The 21,637-nt window shown below is 36.9% G+C and overlaps 1 protein-coding gene across 4 annotated transcripts in view; it reads right to left on the bottom strand.

Moving 5' to 3' along the window:
• The window catches only part of LOC5563917 (protein Teyrha-meyrha), a 112,719-nt gene that overhangs the window by 77,979 nt on the left and 13,103 nt on the right, over nt 1-21,637 (bottom strand). For 2 of the 4 annotated variants that reach the window (XR_002501644.1, XM_021851415.1), the window contains exons 2-4: nt 12,419-12,649; nt 11,415-11,619; nt 5,923-5,994 (exon numbers count right to left, since the gene is read on the bottom strand). Coding sequence is in view for 3 of the 4 variants with exons in the window: in XM_021851415.1 (XP_021707107.1) it covers nt 5,923-5,994; nt 11,415-11,619; nt 12,419-12,649 (508 nt within the window). In the remaining variant the exon portion in view is untranslated. The remainder of the gene's footprint in view (nt 1-5,922; nt 5,995-11,414; nt 11,620-12,418; nt 12,650-21,637) is intronic. The other 2 variants (XM_001648185.2, XM_021851416.1) reach the window with 2 other exon arrangements.

The raw sequence follows: 21,637 nt of genomic DNA, 5'->3' as shown, positions 1-21,637 counted from the left end.
CGTCGTATCAGCTTTAATTTACATTTGTGCAAAAGATTAATGAGAAAAAGTGATGCAATAAAAGGTTTCTGCGTCAAAGACAAACCGAGAGTTTGCAATGGTGTGGTTTAACAGTAAAATTTTCAGTAGGTTTAATCGATCTTGTTGTTTTGCTTTGTGCAAATGTCTATTGTTTGCCGTACGAGAAGATTACTCCCGGCAATGTCCGCTCCCGAAAGGTTAACAGCGTGATGTTTGTCGTGGGAGAGGAATACTCCCGGCAATGTCCGCTACTGAAAATTTTACAGCGTGTTGTTTGCCATGGGAGATGACTTTTCCCGGCAATGTCCGCTGCCTAAAAGCTTTCAGCGTGTTGTTTACCGTGGGAAAAGATTACTCCCGGCAATGTCCGCTCACGAGAAGATCACAGCGTGTTGTTTGTCGTGGGAGAGAAGTACTCCCGGCAATGTCCGCTACCGATAATATTACTGCGTGTTGTTGTAGGAGAATATTACGTGGAAGAAAACGACTCTCTGCACTGGAAAAGCTTATAGCGTGTTGTTTGCAGTGGAAAAGGACGACCACTGGCAATGTACGCTTAAAAACAACGGAAAAAGTTTATCTTGTTGTTTTGCTTGGTGCAACTGTCAGTTCGGAAACTTACAATAGATTGTTTGCCGTGGGGGGATAGAGCCAGCAATATCCTATGTCAAGGAGTGAGACTTGACGTTTACGTTATTTTTATTTGGGAAAATTTTAGATTGAGAGCCTAGAGCTTATTGTTTGTCTCGAAGGAGGACGAGACCCAATAATGTCAACAGGTCACACACTAAAAGTTGATGATTATATTTGACTCGTTAAAACGTACACTTTGAGTAATAGAAGTTCAAAATATCAGAGTAAAATAATTATGAAAATCTAAATATGTTGCAATGTGCCATGGGTGTGGCCACGAGTGCGAAGCTCAGCACGAGGGAGAATGTGAGATATAGAATTCACTGCGTTGAAGTATGGAAATAGGATTGATCACAGCAATCGGTTTCCTGAGTGAAAAGCAACTGTCACCTGCACACTTGCATTCATTTTATCTCATTTGGGATCGTTCAAATATTACGTTACGCAACAGGGGGAGGGAGGGAGTCTAGCATAGTGTACGGTCCATACAAAAATTTAAAATTTCCCATACAAAAGCTGTTACGAGGGGGAGGGGGGGGGGTCTAAAATGGGCAAATTTTGCGTAACGTAATATTTGAATAAACCCTTTGTAAACTGGCACTCGCCTGGGTAAGTTGTGCGTGCATCGTGTGGAGGTTGAATCCATTCCCGGAGATAATCTAAACTCCAAACGTCCCATTTTGCATTGGTAGCTGATTGTCATCTTATTGAGCAAAAATGCTGTTTATACATCTAATTTTATATGAAAAAGCTGTTACTTATGACCCTCATATCGGTAGACATATATAATGACTCTAATAGGAAAGCGCAAATTGCAATTATTTTGAAATAGTGCTTTTATTATCAAAATATTTCAGCAAATGTTGTCATTATTAGTACTACGATTTTTTTATTAAAAGTAGTACGTTGAAATATTGATAATATACCAATGATTATGGAAGTTACACCCTGGATTCAAAGGTCAAGAATCTCCCACCTTCCCCTATATCTACAATAAAATACCTAACTAACATTTAGTGCGAATGTAAAAGTTCTCGAAGCTTTCTTATGCTTATGCTTCTTTATGCTGAGTAAATGCGTTGTACATACGAACGAAAGCTTCTATGCGATACTTTTACCAACAAATCTAGCGAATCTAGTCAACGTTATATAATTAAAGTACCGCTTGGGATCGAACTCACAGTCTCAGTATCCAGAGGTCTCAACGCTGGCCGTACTGCCATCACAGTATATTTCGAAGGCAAAGAAAAAACACCGTTTTGTTCTACATCTAAAACCGTTCATATAATGTTTTATAATAATCAGGCTTCCGAATTCTCACTCACTCTCACGACAATGGATTTATCCCTTACAGCAATTTTCAGCGATTAGCTGCCTTGCGATTTTATCCGTCCACAAAACAAAGCGAAAATAGATAATTGCACATTTCCGCATCTTTGAGAAGTTTGTTTTCTCTTTCTCCGATCCATGGAGAACTTTTCCTGTATGCATCGCCACAAGCAGCAGTTGCTTTTTATGTACCAAATTAACCACTTCTTTCGTCAAGTTGGTGTGGTAGTATGGTTAGCGTGCACGCATCGCGGTTGTTTTTAGCAATGTTCTAGGTTCGAATCCCGTCGCCGGCACTAGTTTTTGTTCATCCACATAGTGATAATTCTCGGGAGCAGTTGGTGAGCGAAAATATCTCGCTCAACTTTTCTAAAGGACCTATCTAACATTGAGAGGCTCTCTTTGTTTACTTTCTCTTTAATCAATAACTGAGTCACATTAACCTCCTCTGTTGCGTTTTTTGTATGAAATGCTAGTCAAGGAAATTGCCTTTCGATTTATAGTGAAAAACTTCCCAAAAGCTTTAGTATTCCACTGTTATAATTGAAAGAGAGCGATAGAGGAGAGAATCTCTCATTTGTACATAGGTCCTTTAGTAATGTTTTGCGAGATATGATGGAGTGAAAAATATATTATCCCCGGAGTGGAGTGATTTTCGGTTATCCACCATCGTAGCTCCAGGGAAAATTAGTGTGAGCGATAAAAGATGTTCACGTGAGGAACAGGCATCAAATTTATCCCTATCATTTATCATTATCACGTCTATCTTTTGATACTATCAAATGATACTATCCCTATGGGTAGTGATAGGGATACTATCACTTCTTGAAAAATGATGGATAGAAGATAGACTTTATTATCTCTATCAATTGAAAGACGGATGGAGATACTATCAGCTTTTTTCATCACTGATGGATCAAGCCTATCTTTATCATCTATCTTTGGAGAAAAATATACTATCAGCAAATTTCCATAGCTATCCCTATCTATCCTATATCATTGAAACAAAAATAACGAAACCAAAATCTTGCGCATAATGGGAAAAAGCTAATAGAAATAACTCAATGTATGTTCTCATGGGTATTTTCGGAACGGGCGCGACGAGGGGATGACGAAAATCGATGTCCGACGCCATTTTGAATTCCAAGATGGCAACCTCCGGATTAGTGAAATCATTGGAAACCCATGAAATATTTCACTAATCCGGAGGCTGCCATCTTGGATTTCAAAATGGCGTCGGACATCGATTTCTGTCATTCCCTCATCGTGCCTGTTCCGTAAATGCCCATATTGCATGGGTTTCCATTGATTTCACTAATCCGGAGGCCGCCATCTTGGATTTCAAAATGGCGTCGGACATCGATTTCCGTCATCCCCTCGTCGCGCCCGTTCCGAAAATACCCATATTGCATGGGTTTACAATGATTTCACTAATCCGGAGGCCGCCATCTTGGATTTCAAAATGGCGTCGGACATCGATTTCTGTCATCCCCTCATCGTGCCTGTTCCGAAAATACCCATATTGCATGTGTTTTCAATGATTTTACTTATCTTGAGGCCGCCATCTTGGATTTCAAAATGGCGTCGGACATCGATTTCCGTCATCCCCTCGTCGCGCCCGTCCGAAAATACCCATATTGCATGGGTTTTCAATGATTTTACTTATCTGGAGGCCGCCATCTTGGATTTCAAAATGGCGTCGGACATCGATTTCCGTCATCCCCTCGTCGCGCCCGTTCCGAAAATACCCATATTGCATGGGTTTTCAATGATTTCACTAATCCGGAGGCCACCATCTTGGATTTCAAAATGGCGTCGGACACCGATTTCTGTCATTCCCTCATCGTGCCCGTTCCGAAAATACCCATATTGCATGGGTTTCCAACAATTCTTACACTCCTGAAGCCGCTAAATATGAAATTTAGTTAATTTTCTATGCCCATAGTCCAACAATTTATATTCTATAATATTATCAATTGATAGAGATAGAACTTCTATCATTATCAATTGAGAGATGTTGTACTGATAGTATCATCATGAGAAATTTTTGGGATAGGGATACTATATCTCTATCCTCTATCTCTGATAGAAACCGTTCTCTCAGTGATACTATCAGAGATAGACGAGAAGTGATAGTATCATCTGGCTAAACTGATAGTATCCGTTGTCTATCAGATAGATGATAGTATCATCGTCTATCTGATAATTTTGATGCCTGGTGAGGAAGCGAAAAAAGCATTCTCCTTACGTGCGAAAAATCGTAGATTTCGCATCATTGATACGAAAATTCAGAACCCTGATAATGATGTTATAAGATGTGTGAAACGTCAAACGCAAAACTTACATCCAACCGTCTGTGTAGATGTGCCACAATTTGTTGTTTTCCAGCTTACTGCTGCATGTTCGCATAACTACTATTTTTCACGGTGTTGACTTACAGCTCATTGAAAGCAGCACAAGCGATAACTGGCGAAATTTATTCAGCTAAGGTTTGTAGCTGCTAAACGTTCGCGTTTTAGCTGTATTAACACTAGTCGTTCTATTTTAGAATTTTTTTTTGCGGCGTTCGCTGCTTAAATTCAACTGTTATACAGCAGAAAGCAAATAATCTTTGTTTATAGCGCTAAAATTCTCGCATAACTTCTGATCTCGCCCTAAAAGCCATTGGTAACCATGTGTGTAGCTCGTTGTTTCTGAGCATTTGAATGGATTTTCATGTTATTAAACAACACTATGTGGAAGAAAGGATCATTATCTACCTGCCCGTAATGTTGGTTTGGATGCTTATTCTTTCATTTGCTCAGAAACAACGAGCTACACACGTGGCTACCAATGGCTTTTAGGGCGTTATCTCAGAGTATGCGAGAATTGTAAGTTTAGTATTTCGGTAGAATTCTTCTCTTCGAATTTCCTGATCCACTATATTATAATAATATTCTTCTCTTATTTTCATGAAATTCGAGTTTAATTTAAGAGATATCATAAGAATTAAAACATACTTGTTTTCATTGCATATACTGTCTTATAGAATTTATGCCACACGTCATCGATACCAATATCAACTTTTCAATACAATACACATTTCCCAACGTCCCCTTTTCATCAATTCTGCCGATCGTTTATTTTCGTTTGTATCTTTCGCTTGTAAATCATCTTGTCTTTCTGGCCACGACCGTTCGGTTCAAACATGACAACGCAACGAGCTGCATCGTTTACCACTCTACTAATCGTTGTTCGTTGCATTGTTGCTGCTTCGCGTGGTTTGAGGTTAAGTTGTTTGAAATATGAAATGAAGCGATTGAGATGAACAAGTATCATCATCGATGGAAGATCGCTCTCTGAGTGTGTGTTCGACACTATGGAAGCATTTACCAGCTGAAGTCGTACCAGACAGCGTTAGGTATGCGACCATTTGTTTGATGAAATAATTAAATAATCGTTTCCCTTAACGTTGTTCGTCTCTAAAGTACGCTCGATGATCTATTTGAGGCATCTTTATGGTCGTACGGTAGTGATCTCTCACTCAGCATTATTGAATGGCTCGGTTCCGGATGGTGCATTCTTCACAAATTTTCTTAGGTTTTAAACAGTGCGATGCTCAACCCATCCGGGCGAAGATATATGACACTGGGTTTGATCGTAAATTTGTTCTCCATGGTTTTCCGAAACGAGGAAATTGTTTTGGGAACGGTGGCGGAAAATCTTAAGAATCCATTAGGTCAAAAATGTTAATTCAAACAATGTTCGGTCGAGTGATGTTTGAGTGTGAAACACAAGCCGATCTGTCGGCATTTGCATTTAGGAATTAATTTGGAAAAAATGTTCGGCCGTCAAGGGACAAGCGAGTGATGACAATTAGTTAACCAGATTGAGCTCGAATTATCATCACACATCATCACTTCATTATACATTGGTGGTAAGTATTGAATTGGCACTTACTTCTGATTGTCTTGTTTTGATCGTCTACATAAGACAAAAAATGGTTCTTAGGCCCGAACAGTGATAGAAGTTCTGTGAATGAAATTACAAAAGGTCGGTATTATTTGGAGAATTTTTCATGGGACAATGATAATGTTGGTTTATTTGATATCTGTGTATAATTCTAAAGGGGAAATACAATTTATTTCATTGCTGGATTCACTATCAACAACTTTAAAAGCAAATGTGCTGAATGATATTCGTACCTATCCGTAGTAGCGTATCTCTCTGGGGGTTTTGGTAGAATAGGGTCCTAAAATCTCAATTTTAGAATCACACGAAAAAAAAAATCCGTTCTCGTATCCGTTAACAGCAGTCATGAACTCGTCAACAAGTAAAAATACACCGTGAACAAGATCATGTTTTTTTTTAACGCGTTGCCTAATTCCGAGAACGTTCATGTAAACATGACGGTAGTTCACGGTAGATTTTGGACAGTTCACGTTTTAGAGAACTCTTTTTTGAGCGTGCAAACGCCTAAAATACTGAGCCCATTAGCTCTTTTTGAGCATAGGCTAGTTGGATTTCTGTTGAAAGTAACGCAAAACAGTCGTTCGTTTCTTTGCCTCTGTGGAAACCAAATTGCGTATCTGAGAGAAAGCCGCCCAATCTTTCTCAAGGGTTTTAAAAAACAAATTGGACATCGTTACATGCATGGTTTGAAAGAAAAAGCACTGCTACTAACAGAACATTTTGTTTTTTGTCTAGTGGCTGTTTTTTATGAATTGGGGTCAAGATGTTTTTTTATGGATTGGGGCGATATTCAACAAACAGACACGTCTTACAACTTAAATTTTACAACACTGAAGGCATTAACTAACTATTTAACTGATATACAAACGGAAAACTGTACATCAGTTCTCTACTCAGTTTGCTTTAATGTGTGTGTAAAATTCCTGCATATGTCGTACTTAAACTGTCACAGTCGCTTCGTTTTTTTTTACCGTTTTGTCCGAGTGGATAGTATGACAAACTTCTGAAACGGGGAGAGCGGAGTATCGTTTAGGGCAATTTAATATCTCTGCTCGATCCAAAATGAAACGATGGTTGTTGTCGGCCGAATGCAGTAGGAGAGCAGTTCTCTTTTTGAGGCGGCTGGGTTCATAGCTGTCAAATACACCATCGTAAGGGACGATTCAAATATGACGTCCATCGTATTTCAGGATTCCTAAACCCCCTCCCCCTCTGTCACACTTTTTCCAATATCTAAATACATGCACTGTCACACTTTCGTAGACCCCCCCTTCTCTAAATGATGGACGTCATATTTGAATGACAACTAAGCCTGCTTACGCAGACGAAGGACCGCATCCGAGAATGATATTGACACCTACTAGTTTATTTCAAACCATTTTACTTGCATACAATATTTGACACCCATCTTGACTTTTATCATATAATCAATACAAAATTGCGGTTGAAATTACATAAAACAGTGAGATGCGAAACTGAGTAGTGTTCCGTTGTCCAGTTTTTCCGTTTGTAAAACAGGTAAATAGTAAGGTAATGCCTTCAGTGTTGTAAAATTTGAATTGTAAAACGTGCCTGTTTGTTGAATTATTTTAAGGGAATTGATGAACAGTAAAAACTTGACCCTAATCCATAAAAAAACAACTACCAGACAAAGAACGAAATTTTCTGTAAATATCAGTGCTTTGTCTTTCAAATTATGCATGTAACGACGTCAAATTTGTCCTTTAGAACCCTTGTGAAAGATTGCAAATGTAATCGAAACGATGGGAGTAGAAGAAATATTTTAGGCAATTAGAACCGCTGAGACTGAAAAACGCTAAGAAAATCCCCGGTGCAACTTATACACTTCACGTTGGGAAGAGATATATTAGTAAATTCAATTGACAATGTGGTGTGAAATCCATAACATTTAACAGCACTGAAAATAGTTTCTGACAAATATGTCGATTTAAACAAATTCATATGTTTTATACGAAAATACGAACAAAATTTTGTATAGTCATCAGTAACCAGGCTATGCTTGGTGCGAACAAAATTTCTTCAAATCAAATACCACTAAAAATATTTTAATATTTCTTGTGGTTGCACTTTGATAGAGTGTTCCTATAGTGAATGATCCCAAGTCAATACAACTATTACCAGAACTAGAACAAGAACAGTGTACGAATGAGTGTGAAGACAACCTCAAATTTGTATATCCGTTGAGATTTTTTACGGCAATTTAACATGGACAACGATGAGTACATTGATTTTTGTTTCTTCAGATTGTGCTGAAAATATCTTTGTAATGCACACAACGCTAATACAGTATGGCCCATAAAAAATGCGAAAATCGTCATATTATGTTTTATGGTAGTTTTTACATTGATAATGTGAATGAAACATAAATATTATTATTTTCTTGTGTTGTTTAATCTATTTAGACTCAGTTTTTCGCTTTGGACATGATTTTTACCTGTTACTTTCACCTTATCAGAGAGGAATTGGAAGCATACCTTTAAATTTTATCATGCGGACGTCGAGTTCAATATCTGTGTGATAAAAGTTTCTAAAACATCAACGATGGCGTGAGATTCTTCACAGGTCTTGTCTCCATCATACGCCCATATCAAATGATAGAATCGGTTCATACCTGGGTAATTGGAGACTTAAATATGTTTTCGAAAAAACGGCTTATTTTGGAGAGCTTTGATTGAACCTTCATATAAGTGTGATAAGCGGCTCCGTTCTGCTCAAAACCTATGAGCTAGTATTGATATAAGCTGTCTCTAACTCAAGGAACAAATTTCATCCTCAAAAATCTGTTATAGTCCTCCATATTCATTTTTTACTCAACTTTGACAAACAATAAAGGCATATCAAACCTACAAGGCGCAAATGCTCTCAAAACTATGACCCTGGCAAAATACAGTCGCCTCTCCACATCTCGATATCGAAGGGACCATCGAGATAGGGAGAGATCGAGACATAGAACAAATTTTTAACGAATACTAGATTGAAAATCATTCCGTTGCCAGGAAAATCAACAACAAACAGATGTCATTTCGTCTTCGCAAATTGTTTTGAATCTCTAAAATCTAGTCTAGTAACCTTTGATAATGGGCATATCGACATACGGAGAGAAAATTGGGAACGAAAATCACATCGAGATAGGGAGATATCGAGATAAGGAGGATATCGAGATATGGAGAGTGAAAATGTATGCAGGGTGAAGGGACCGAAAAAATCATCGACATAGGGAGAGATATCGAGATGTAGAACATCGAGATGTGGAGAGTCGACTGTATGTTATTTTGATCATGAAGAACACGTTCTCTAAGAACTCCTTCATCCTCTGATACCAAACAAACTAAAATTTTCAACAGTGCGATTTTTGAAGGTGGAAAGTTTATCACCAAAGTATACGACAATCAGACGCTGTTTCTAGCTTTGGGCGGAAAAACCCTTTGAATTTATTTGCTTTATTACATTATTTAGGACAGTAAGAAAAATATGACAAAAATTGTCCTGGATAGTGAAGTTATGTCAGAATAAACTACAATAATGAGAAATTACATTCACTATCAAAAACAATGAAAATAATGCCTGGTGATGCTATATTCAAGTTCAAATAATTTTTGCATTTTTTTATGGGCCATACTGTAGATTTTGAAATTGCGTCAAGGGAGAATAGCTACTCGAATAAAATAAGCTAACTAACAAATAGATTCAACCGGTTTCATAAGGGTTTTTAGACTGAATAATTTCTGAGAGTTTAATTAACTGATTTTAGACTAAATTCAAAATTGTAGGATACATGAGAAAGACGTGAAATTACACAGTTCGACAGAAGTTCAATTTGAATGCACAGAGACGCGTCACCCCGGCCCTTGTCCTGGCCCTAAAAGTACAAACACATTATACATAGGTATACACCCGATTCTGTTTTTGCATGGATTTTTTTTACACGGCCGTGCAAAAAAAGTTGCCATACATTTTTTTCCGCCAAAACCTTATTTTTGCCTGAAACGTCGGATTTTGAAATTTTGATCTGAAAACTTTTTATGCACGGTACGCATCCCCCGTGCAAAAACAGAATCGGGTGTATAATGTTTAATTCTTTTTTAACATTTTCAAATGTCTGCGAACGTTTTTTTAAACAACCTGGACATTCAGCGTTTTTGATCAAAGTATCTTATCCAATCGATAACCTGACACAGTATTTTAATTAATTTTTAAGAGAGAAGAATTCAATTGTCATATTTTGTTCTTAATTATAAATTTAATGTGGAGGGTTGTAGTGAGATTGAAATGGACCTTTTTGTATCTTTCCACTTATTTGAAGTATCGAAAATGATGTCAAATTTGATACAAATGGTTGAATTAATCATTTTTAATTATGTTAAAATCCATTAGATTTTTTTCCGGAAATATCGTGGTTTCTAACCCAATTTCTTTAATACACAAGTACCGGATTTCCGAAACGTGATCACGAAAGATTTTAACTGTTCAAGGATGCGTGGTATTCTCTAAGTGTCAGAGGTTTATACCAAAACTCTGTCTTTGGTGTCGGACGAGAAGGCTGATATCTTAATATTCATGGAGGTGGTCGAAAATTTCCAATTTTTGCTCTACATAATAAATGGACGCTACCAGCGTTTGCAACATTGGAGCTTAAATGGCATTTTTATTTATTAATCTTATTTATTTTATTACAGTTGCTTTTCGTCCACTGTTCAAAAGTAATTTCCATAATGATTTCAAACGTATTTTAAACATAGTATCAAATTATTTGAAGTCTTCAATTCTAAGTTAATTCTAACTCCAGCATCTTCCTTCTGACACACCGCACCGTGTTTACACGCGTTTTTCAATTACATTTCAACGCCTCTAATATATTCAACGTTGCCGCCAGCTTGTGGGAGGCCAAAATTTACGACTATTTGGATGTATTGTACGCTTGTCTTTTCTGATTCCTATTTAGATTTACGTCACCGAGTGTCGAACCCTTTTTTCCTTGTGCCTATTTTTCGTCGTTCTGCCACCTTTAGTAGTTGATCCCAAAAGCGTTCAGTAATTCGATCCCGAATATCATAACTTTTCCAAAAATTGCCTCGAAAAGAAGGGAGCGTTTTTCGGCAGAGGAAGATGAGTGGGTGAGGTCAGAGAGCATGAGAATTTTTGGATAAGTAGCAAGGCATGTTTGCCACACTTGCTACATGAATGAATGACGGCAACCTTTTTTTTCTGGCGGAATCCTGTTCGGATGAAAAATGGTGCTAACAGATTTCTACCGAAATGTGGCACGCTTCGACAATAATAATAAAAATTAATTATCGCTTTCTTTCCCACTATTGGCGGGCTTGTACGGTGAAAGGCACAGGGCATAAAAGCGATTTATGCCGATTCATTAGATGACTTGAGTCCCGCAGCTATTTGTGGTGATATGTAACTATATGTCGTATGTTCATACTAATTGAGGGAAGCAAAGTGGTACTCACGTCTGAAGCCAGGTGTTTCAGGACTTCGTTCCGGGCTGCATATCCGATCTCGATCTCGGTCGCCTTCTTCGCTGGTTTGGCCTTCCATTGATTCATCCTTGGCCGGCGGTGATAACGATGCACATGCTGGACTGGACGAGTCCGACGTTCGGAAAGACTCCGAACCGCTACTGCTACCGAACAGCAGCCCCTTGGAAAAGATATTCTGACATCACTCATCGTAAACTGTCCCCCTGGTTGATGCATTAGGGTGGGGCCTATTTTTCAAAATGTTTGGTAGTTAAAATTTACGAGATGGAAAATGATTATCGGTCTCAAAATAATATCCTGTGAAAAAATAGTATTTTGTTGAAGGTTTAGAGGTGTTAAGAAGAAGCATAGTGAAATTTTACCGATTTTAGTAAACTCTTAATCATTTCGGTATACTTTTTAGTTTTTTTTTTAATGATTTTAGGCCTTTAAACCCAAAACATTATTTTAAAATTGCGAGAGGACTCATATGCTAGTAGAATGGAAAATAGTGCATTGAAAAATTAGAGCAATTTTAAGGTGTTTTTTTGCTTTTAAGGTGAAGTGAAGATAAATCGATGTCAAACCTCAAATTTTCTAAAGCACAAATTTTGACACCGAAAATCCGTTTGAGCTGGAAACTTGGTAGATTGGTCACCACTAGCATGTGACCAACTGAGCAATTTTTCAGCTCAAACGGATTTTTGGTGTCCAGATTTGTGCTCTTGAAAATTTTTAGGTTTGACATCGATTCATCTTCACCTTCAGGAATCTTAAAACATTGAAACAGCCTTAAAATTGTATTAACATCTCGAAGAGTACACTCAAAACGTTCAATTTCCACTTAGGTCCTTTGCATCACCTCTAAACCATAACCAATATTTCTTTCACATGATTTTTTTTTCACAGGATGTTATTTTGAGACTGATGATCATTTTCCACCTTCAGATTTTGGAAAAGTAAGCCCCACCCTGTTGATGCATTTGAATTCTTACTTGGTCGATGCCAAATCCGAGGCATTTGGGTGGTGCGAAGGCAGACGGTAGCGGCAGGTTCGAAGGAAACGGTTTAACAAACGCTCCCCCTCCACCGAAGGGACTAGTTCCGTTGGCCGTCGATACGGCCGGATTGAGTGGATGCAGGAAGTGGGGCTGGAAGCCGTGCAGCAGATGGGCCCCGTAGCCACTCATTAGCGAAAGATGGTGCAGGTCTTTGGCGTCCGGAAGCTTGAAGGGTGGGTGTTATGATTGATTTGTTAATTTGAGGAACGGATTATGTGGCTGACGCATTCGGCATGCACTTTACGCTGAATAATGGAGCAAACTTGGCGTGAGAGAAGTTGTTCTAAAGTTTGTACTTGTATATGCCTTCGTTTTGCTTAGCTGATCAACATAAATTATGTTATTTCGTAAAGCAAGTGGTAGGTGCCACATTATCAAAGTTATGGAAAGCGGTGGTAAAATCAACACCTTAAGGATATCATATTGTTTCTTGATATAATTGAAATTTGTTTTTCCTCCGTAAAAGGCACGATGTTTATTTTACCACCTCTGATATTTTTTCCACCACTTCCCCTACCCCGTTTTATGGTACCTACTTTAAATTGGCAAACTGAGGCATGTTTTGTTCTCAGTTCAGTGAGAATTTTATCGGTAAAGAATGTTTCTCGAGTGAAGTGAATGTCTCTAATTTTGACATCATTTCATGATATATGTGTAATCCGCCATACGTAGGATGGCCGCCTTGTCAATAGGATGCAGATTAGTATTTCTTCGTGTATATTATACAAAAAACTTTGAATAACGTGAATGATGAATCATTCAATCTGAAGACAATCTGTGTTCACTATTGTTTTAGGAATTTGTATAGTTCAACCGCACAACATCAAAAACAGGGATGTTATCTATAGCAGCTACATGGATTCTGACTAAAATAGCTATATTTTCACATATTTTCATCACTATCATAAAGCGATGCAAATGTTCATTTTACCTGCACTGTGTGGGTAAAATGAACAGCGGTTGGTGGTAAAATGAACACCATGCAAAATACGTGAGCAAAACAAATATTTCTGAAAATTTTCATTGCCCCACCAAAAATAAATCCAATAATGATTGTAACCCATTCAAAAAGAATTCTAAAGGTATCAGATTTGACATCATATCATAACGATATTCACCTCACTGTAAAACCTCAAGTCTTCCGACCTAAAAGTTACGTCAGTTCTAATTTTCAAACGTGGTTTTATAAAATCATAGTTTTTTTTTTATATTTTCACTTCAATTGACCTCCGTATCAGATTTATGCTCTAAATCGTCCGTGCGTGATAAAAATTCATCGAAATTTGTTTTTTCTCCGTAAAAGGCACGGTGTTCATTTTACCACCATTTCCCCTACTGGGGATTTTCGTGATTTTCGCGAAATTCAAGCCTACTACTATTACCATTTCCAGGTTTTGATTAATCAAATCTGTGTAAAAGTCTAAGGAAACTCAGTTATTGATTGAAATAAGCTCCAAAAACCAATGGAAATCCTCCTGTAAGTAATTGTGATGTCTTTTGTTTATTCCTTATGATAAACTTATCGCAACTATTTTTGTTTACTGATACAGTCGGTATTGATTGTAGAGCTGTCTTCTTCTTTCTGGCGTTACGTCCCCACTGGGACAGAGCCTGCTTCTCAGCTTAGTGTTCTTATGAGCACTTCCACAGTTATTAACTGAGAGCTTACTATGCCAATGACCATTTTTGCATGTGTATATCGTGTGGCAGGTACGAAGATACTCTATGCCCTGGGAAGTCGAGAAAATTTCCAACCCGAAAAGATCCTCGACCGGTGGGATTCGAACTCACGACCCTCAGCTTGGTCTTGCTGAATAGCTGCGCGTTTACCGCTACGGCTATCTGGGCCCCCTAGAGCTGTATTGGGGCCATTAAATAATACAAATGAAGTTATGCCGAATAAAATCCCAAATCTATCACAATTCGCATCAAAACGTGAAACGTCTCCAAAAAGTCTCAAATAGATGTAAAACATGTATGTAACAAAATAAATGGAGTAATAAGAGTAAAATATTTCTAAGCGAAAGAAGCTCTAAGTTTGCTCTAAGTTTCATTAAGATACCTACATTTATTTCGTTTATTCGTCCTTAAAAAGTTAAAAAGTTTTTTTAAAAACCCCTTATTAATCGTCATTATTATAATCATTATCTAGTATATATAATTACTATCTAGTATACATTTATTGCATACTTCAAGGCGTTAAGTGCATACTGTCGGACAATGCATAAAAGGCGAATTACAGAGTTATCGTTAGTAAATGATCAATCATAAAACAATGATTACATGAGAGTACCAATATAGACTAGCTAGTTTTGGCTCAAGAATCCATCATTCAATCATCAGCAATCATCAAAAACTGAAAACCAGTTTTTTCGCCCAAATCCCAAGAAACCCCTATGAAAATCTATCACCGCATTACAAATAGCAAGGGCAATGCAATGATAAATTCTCCTGAACAATGCTTCAATTTTGAGCAAAAGAACTGGTTTTGAAAATTTGTTAAACGATGATGGTTATTTTCCTGTTTTACGAGACAGAAAACTCTGCAGAGGCTTCAAAGTTAAATTTTGAAAATGATTTTGAAGCTCCTTCTTGGAAAAGTACATCGTAAATTCATGACAAATAAATGTATTAAGGTGAAACTCCTTTGAATCCACTAAAAACTGTATAAAAGTAGTGGTACACAAAAAATATTCTCCTATTTGTTGGTAGTTGTGAAATTATAATTGATAAGACGTTGTTGCCAGCAATCGTTACTTCAATTTGAGTCTTTTCCCCTTCGACTATCAAGCAATCTTTGATGTCGTACGCAACTGACAGCCCTGCAAGCGAGCAGCCGGCGTTAAATTAGAAAAATAAAAAAAGCGAAATGCTGTGATCAAGTGATTGTTTTAAGCACGGTTTGGTGAAATCTTAAGTTGTTTTCATCAGAAATCAACCAGTAATTGTTCTTTAATTAACAAGTAGTGAAAGTAAACTGTGTTGGAGGTTCTACGTTTAGCGAAAGTGGTAAAATTCGGCAAAAAGTGTTCTCCATTCGCAGGCGGATAAGTGTAAACAATTGTAGCAAAGTTAAACGTCCGTGTTAAAAATTAGCACGGTTCATGAAATTTCCACCTGCTACTAGTGTTAAAACTACGGAAATCGTAAGGTAATAGTGTTCTGATGACCCGTTAGCAATTTGAGAGTGAACCTAGTGTAGGTAAGCGAAATATTTTGAGAAATAATGTGGACTTCCAGAAATGTGTTTGTATATGTGAGGAAGCCATTTTCACTACCATGACAGGGATTCCTTCCTATATGTCCTTAATAATACTAGACAAAAATCATTGCAATGTTCTATTTCCACGAGAAATTCTTTATATATTTTGGTTAAGTCAATTGAAGGCGTTTTTTTCTCTTGTTAGCAGGTAAATTCAATTGACCTGTAAACAAATTTATCTGTTTCGGCAAATGAAATGTAATATGTCAATTTTATTATAATTAAATAATTTTCAGATTTTTCGACAGATTTTCGCATTTGCTCTTCAAAGAATATAAGATTACGGTTCTAATGGCACATTAATTTAAAATTTTGGTCTATCCAATGCTGAGAAAATCAGCCATGTTTTTTCAGTGCGGTTTTTGGAAAATGTCTCAACTCTAAGCAAAAATCTAGTAAACCAAATTTAAAGAATGGTTTTGTTAAAAAACCTAGGCATAGCTTACTTTCTTTCGAATGCGTTATAGAGAGTTTCGATTAAACGAGTAATCACAGAGATGTGAACAAAACAAAATGTTTCATGATCAATTGATGATTTTTAAGCTTGAGCTTGAGCTTGATTGGCCGCCTGTTGTTGCTACTCCAGTATCGCAAGATCAGCTGCACTTACACAAGGAACCAACCGAATGACTGCTTGGGACTAACAGACACCCTCAGTGTATAAGTGCTGGTGATCTTCAATTTTTAGGCAACAATGGCGCTTGCCACGTCAGAATGCAGACCAATGAGGGGAAGGGGGAGGAATTGATTGTACATTAAGCTGGCTCCCACGTAGACCGTATATACCACTGCGTCTACGCCAGTTCATGCGGGAGTGTAAGGGGTTGGAGGAAAGGCTTGGCAGAGAGTTTTGCTCTTTGGTTAGCAGACTGCCTATGTATCAGGCATAGGGAAAGGCGTGCTATAATGATGATAGAGTAAAGCGTAAGGAAACGGTTTCTTGTCCATTTCTGGTTCTAGCGTTTGCTATGAACGAGTAGGGTGTGAATGTGATAGATAGAAGCAAGTAAAATATACAAGTACAAAGTACGAGAAAAGAGACGTGGCTGGGATTGAACCCATGAACCTTCTGCATATGAAGCAGAAGCGGTAGCAATTGGACCACCAACCCCGTCTATCATGATCAATGGGTTACACACATGACCTGATTCGCTACTCGTCACATAGTAACGCACATGCGCTAGTGTACATTCATGAAAAATTTCTAAAAGGTAACGCGAAATATATTTGTATGGCGAAATGCATCTAACGAATTATTTCTCAAAATTGGGAATTATTTTCGAAAAAATATTTGGCACCGGTTGTATGTAATGATGATGGCTTTCACGCCTACCAAATATGTTTTCGATTAATGCTTTCATTTACAAGAAATTTGAAGTAAGATGTCTTTCCCCATACAAAATAAACGGAAAAACTTCTGCTGATCAACTGTGAACAAGAGCAAAGCAGGTATTTATTGGTGATTATTCCGTACAATAAATTCATTCATGAGAGCATTTGATCTTAAAAATCCTTGCGCAGAGTTTTTCACCAGCTCAAATATTTTTAAATCAGATGATTTGTTCTACACTAAGACTAATTTAGTCTTCCTTGGCTTAAACTTTATACACTCTGGAAAGCTAGTGCTGTCAAAAAGATAAACAAATTAGAAGATTTGATTTTGTGATGCAATGTAATGATCGATTTTTTTCCGATGTATCTAATTATGTTTGTAGCGGAAAGAATAACTGATTGTTGAAATGTTGAAATTGTTGAAGATGTATCTAAAGTGTTAGAAGTTTCTGAAAAATGAAAACCTTTTTTCATGTAGCTCGGCTGTTGTGTGCAGCATAGTTGTCCCACTAGAACGGAAATCTCAAGCAAGCATAGGGAAAAATATGCAACACGCGGTAGTCAAATAATTCCACGAGAGGGATATTTGCTAGAGATGGTTGGGTTTCACATTTTTCAAACCCGACCCGTACCCGAAACCGACCCGAACCCGAGACAATTTTTGAAAAGCGAACCCGCATCCGACCCGAACCCGAAAAATTTTCGCTGCTCAAACCCGAACCCGACATGAAACCTGAAAAAGTTTTCTAAGAAAAACCCGTGTTTGAAAAGATGATAAATTCATCGTTTTTGATGTTTAGGGAAGCTTTCAGATTGTTACTCTGTTCACCATTCTTACCAAACCCGACCCAAACCCGACTAAACCCGACTTTTCAAGCCCGAACCCAACCCGTTCCAGATAATTTGGTAGCCTTCAAACCCGACCCGAACCCGAACCCGAAAATTTTTAAATTTTCAGACCCGAACCCGACCCGAACTCGTCGGGTTCGAGTTCGGGTCGGGTTTCGGGTTTTCAAACCCGAAACCCGACCATCTCTAATAGTTGCCACTTATATTTTTGTGTTCTGATTGACTCATAATTCTCTGCATGATTATCATTATCGATATAATGCTTATGGTAATAACAAGCAGATCGCATTCCCATAATATGCATGAGACAGTTGAGATTTAAGATGATTTTAACATGACTTATAAGCGGTTTCTTCACCACCGCTTAGGCCTTAAGCCTGGTTTAATCGTATGGGTAAACGTGGTTTACGGCGTAAGCGGAGGTGAAGAAATCGGCCCTTAGTGCAATATCTCTGGAGCTTAATCGGTATATTTGTAAGACAATCAACATAAGGTTTTAGGTATAGGTATTAATAGACGCTACACAGCTCCTGTAAGGTACAATGTATTATCAATAAATAGGCATATAAGTTTTAACAGAAGCACTTATAGGTATCTACAGAGCATTTTGAAGTGGTTTTCACTAAAAAAGACCGTTTTTCAAACCCGAAACCCGACCATCTCTAATAGTTGCCACTTATATTTTTGTGTTCTGATTGACTCATAATTCTCTGCATGATTATCATTATCGATATAATGCTTATGGTAATAACAAGCAGATCGCATTCCCATAACATGCATGAGACAGTTGAGATTTAAGATGATTTTAACATGACTTAGTGCAATATCTCTGGAGCTTAATCGGTATATTTGTAAGACAATCAACATAAGGTTTTAGGTATAGGTATTAATAGACGCTACACAGCTCCTGTAAAGTACAATGTATTATCAATAAATAGGCATATAAGTTTTAACAGAAGCACTTATAGGTATCTACAGAGCATTTTGAAGTGGTTTTCACTAAAAAAGACCGTTCAGCTCTTTTCAATGCTTTATTAAATCTGTTAGGAATGCATGTTTCTTTAATAAAATTTCAATGAATAAAATTGAAGATCAGAAGCATTGAAAGTGTTACTTCGGGTCGTTACTAAGCAATCTGACAATTTGTTAGCTGAATCTCGGATAAAATCGAAAAAAAAACTGAGGTTGGCAAATCGTGAAAAAAAATCTACACACTCAATCTGTTCGGTAAAAATTACTGGGTTTTTGCACTACCGAGAAAGTCAGTAAACTAAGAAAATTTGTTAAAAATCGAAGAACAGGAATTTTCATTTGAAATTTTGCGGTTGGCTATATTTTAATACCAATTACAAATGAAAAATAAAACCTGGCGATATTTGCCATTCAATCATGCATGACGATAATTTATATTTTACTGACTTTTTCGGTAGTTCAAAAAACCAGTAAAATTTTACCGACCCCAGTAATCTAATATGAGTGTGTAGGTGTTTATACTTTGGCAGTGACTGTATATCAGTTGTGGTCATCCTATGGCTCTCGATGCCTACGAATGCAGACCAGCAAAATTTATAACCAATGTTCAAAATAGATTTCATAACTGTTTGAATATTTCATCACCATAAGTTTTAAAAAATATAGAACTCATTTTCTTTTTATTATCTACAGTCATCTCTCCCTTACTCGATATTGAAGGGACCATCGAGTTAGGGAGGTATCAAGTTATAGAACACAAAAGCAATGTTATTGCGTTCCAATGGACCATCGAGTTAGCCATGAAAACCAATTTTTACTATGGTTCTCTAACTCGATATCGAGATACGGGATATCGAGTAAGGGAGAGTTAACTGTAGTATAATTCAATGTATAATATGCTGTAGGTTTTAATATAAGAAACAAAAAGGCTCGTAAGTTTGGATGGAGTTATTTTTGAGTCATGCATAATTTCATAATTTCAATTTTTTTTCCCTAGGAGAATAAAACTTGTGAAGATAATTGACTGTGTGACTATACGGTTTTTCAAAAATGTATTGTGGACTCCCCACCAAAAACGACGCTAGAGAAATATGCAAAAGCTATAGTTAATTAACATTATTTTTTGATCACACTTGCTCCTTACAAATGAGTTTACCAAATACCGCATGATGATGAATGTACAAGTTAAAAAAAATAACTGTACGCAAATTGAATGTCATAAACAGTCTAAAAAAACCCAAGAGTTGCTCTCCAAGAGTTGCTGAGATTGAAAAGTCATAGCACAATATCGTGTGCGTTCGCTCATTATATTCCAATCCAGGCATGCATTGAATCATGCAGTTTGTATAGGACAGTGATTCCCAAAGTGGGCGAATTCGCCCCCTAGGGGGCGATTTTCAAGCCCAAGGGGGCGAAATTTTGTTTAACAGAATTTAGGGGGCGAAAAATCCAGAAAGGGGCGAAAAGGCTAACACTGGATCATCTGAACTTTTAGAGGACACACATCTGAAGGTTAATCAATTCCAAACGTAACTAATTCCAGGAATATTTTACCTTAGATCTTTTCTTTCTTTCTTTATTATAGAAACTTTCAGCCCTTGTTCATCTCATTTAGATCGATATATCTCTAATAATGATCATTTTAAAATTATGATAGGCAACACTTGATAATTCTCAAACACCAAATGTTTTTATTATGCATCCATGTTTTTTAATATCATTTGAGTTTTCAGAATGATCGGTATTTGAGATCTTCACAAGGTTGGATAATAAGTTTGAATAAGTATCTGAAAATTTTTAGAACTTTTTGTAAATGTCCAATATTTTATACAAGGATTTTTCTTGTGTAAGAACTTTGCTGTTAGGAAGCTAATATTTCTTTTATTGGCATCCAGCTTTTAACGAAAAATAATCTACAGTACCCATTTCTAAATTTCGACTATACTAGTTCTTATCATTTCTTATGGCATAAATCATTTTGAAGCACAATTGTTGAAAAATTTTACAGACAAAAATTTGAAGAATTTGAAGAATTTGAAGACATATCAGAGATGCGTCAAATTTGAACCATCAGTAATTAAAAAAAATCTAGGTTTAATTGGTGTTACAAAAAATACCATCATTGTATTATTGAAAAATGGGTAGAAAACATTCTGGATTTCCATATACTTTTTCAGTATTTTTTTTTATTACATAAAAAGCGTTCCCAGAAACATCAAACATTAGTGCAGTAATTTTAGAAATAGCGGATAAATCAGTATAAAATCACAATTTACGAATCATCCCCCAAGTACGCCACAAGTTATCGCATTCGTATATATTACATTTAAATTGTTTAAACTGGGCCGAACTTGTATCGAAAACTGATTCAGTAGCCTGTAATGCACGCAAAATATTGTGGAAATTTCTATTATATATTGCAGTCCAGCAAATTATTCCTAATAATTGGGGGTTATCGATATTTAAGAAAAATATTTTAAAATGTACATATTAAATTAAATTACATTAAATTAAAATATTGAATTCACATATCAGGGGGGCGATTTCAAATAACTATTGGTCTCAAGGGGGCGAAAGTTGAAAAAGTTCGGGAAGCACTGGTATAGGAGGATTGAATCCTATGATTCGATCATTCATTGATGAGAACCTATTAAGACGAAAATACCCATCATCGTTTTACAAATTTTCAAAACCAGTTTTTTTGCTCAAAATTGAAGCAATGCTCATGAAAATCTATC

The sequence above is a fragment of the Aedes aegypti genome, chromosome 3 (genome assembly GCF_002204515.2).
Source record: "Aedes aegypti strain LVP_AGWG chromosome 3, AaegL5.0 Primary Assembly, whole genome shotgun sequence".
NCBI lineage: Eukaryota > Metazoa > Arthropoda > Insecta > Diptera > Culicidae > Aedes > Aedes aegypti.
The sequence above is the reverse complement of the archived record's forward strand: the minus strand, read 5'-3'. Positions and strand labels throughout refer to the sequence as shown.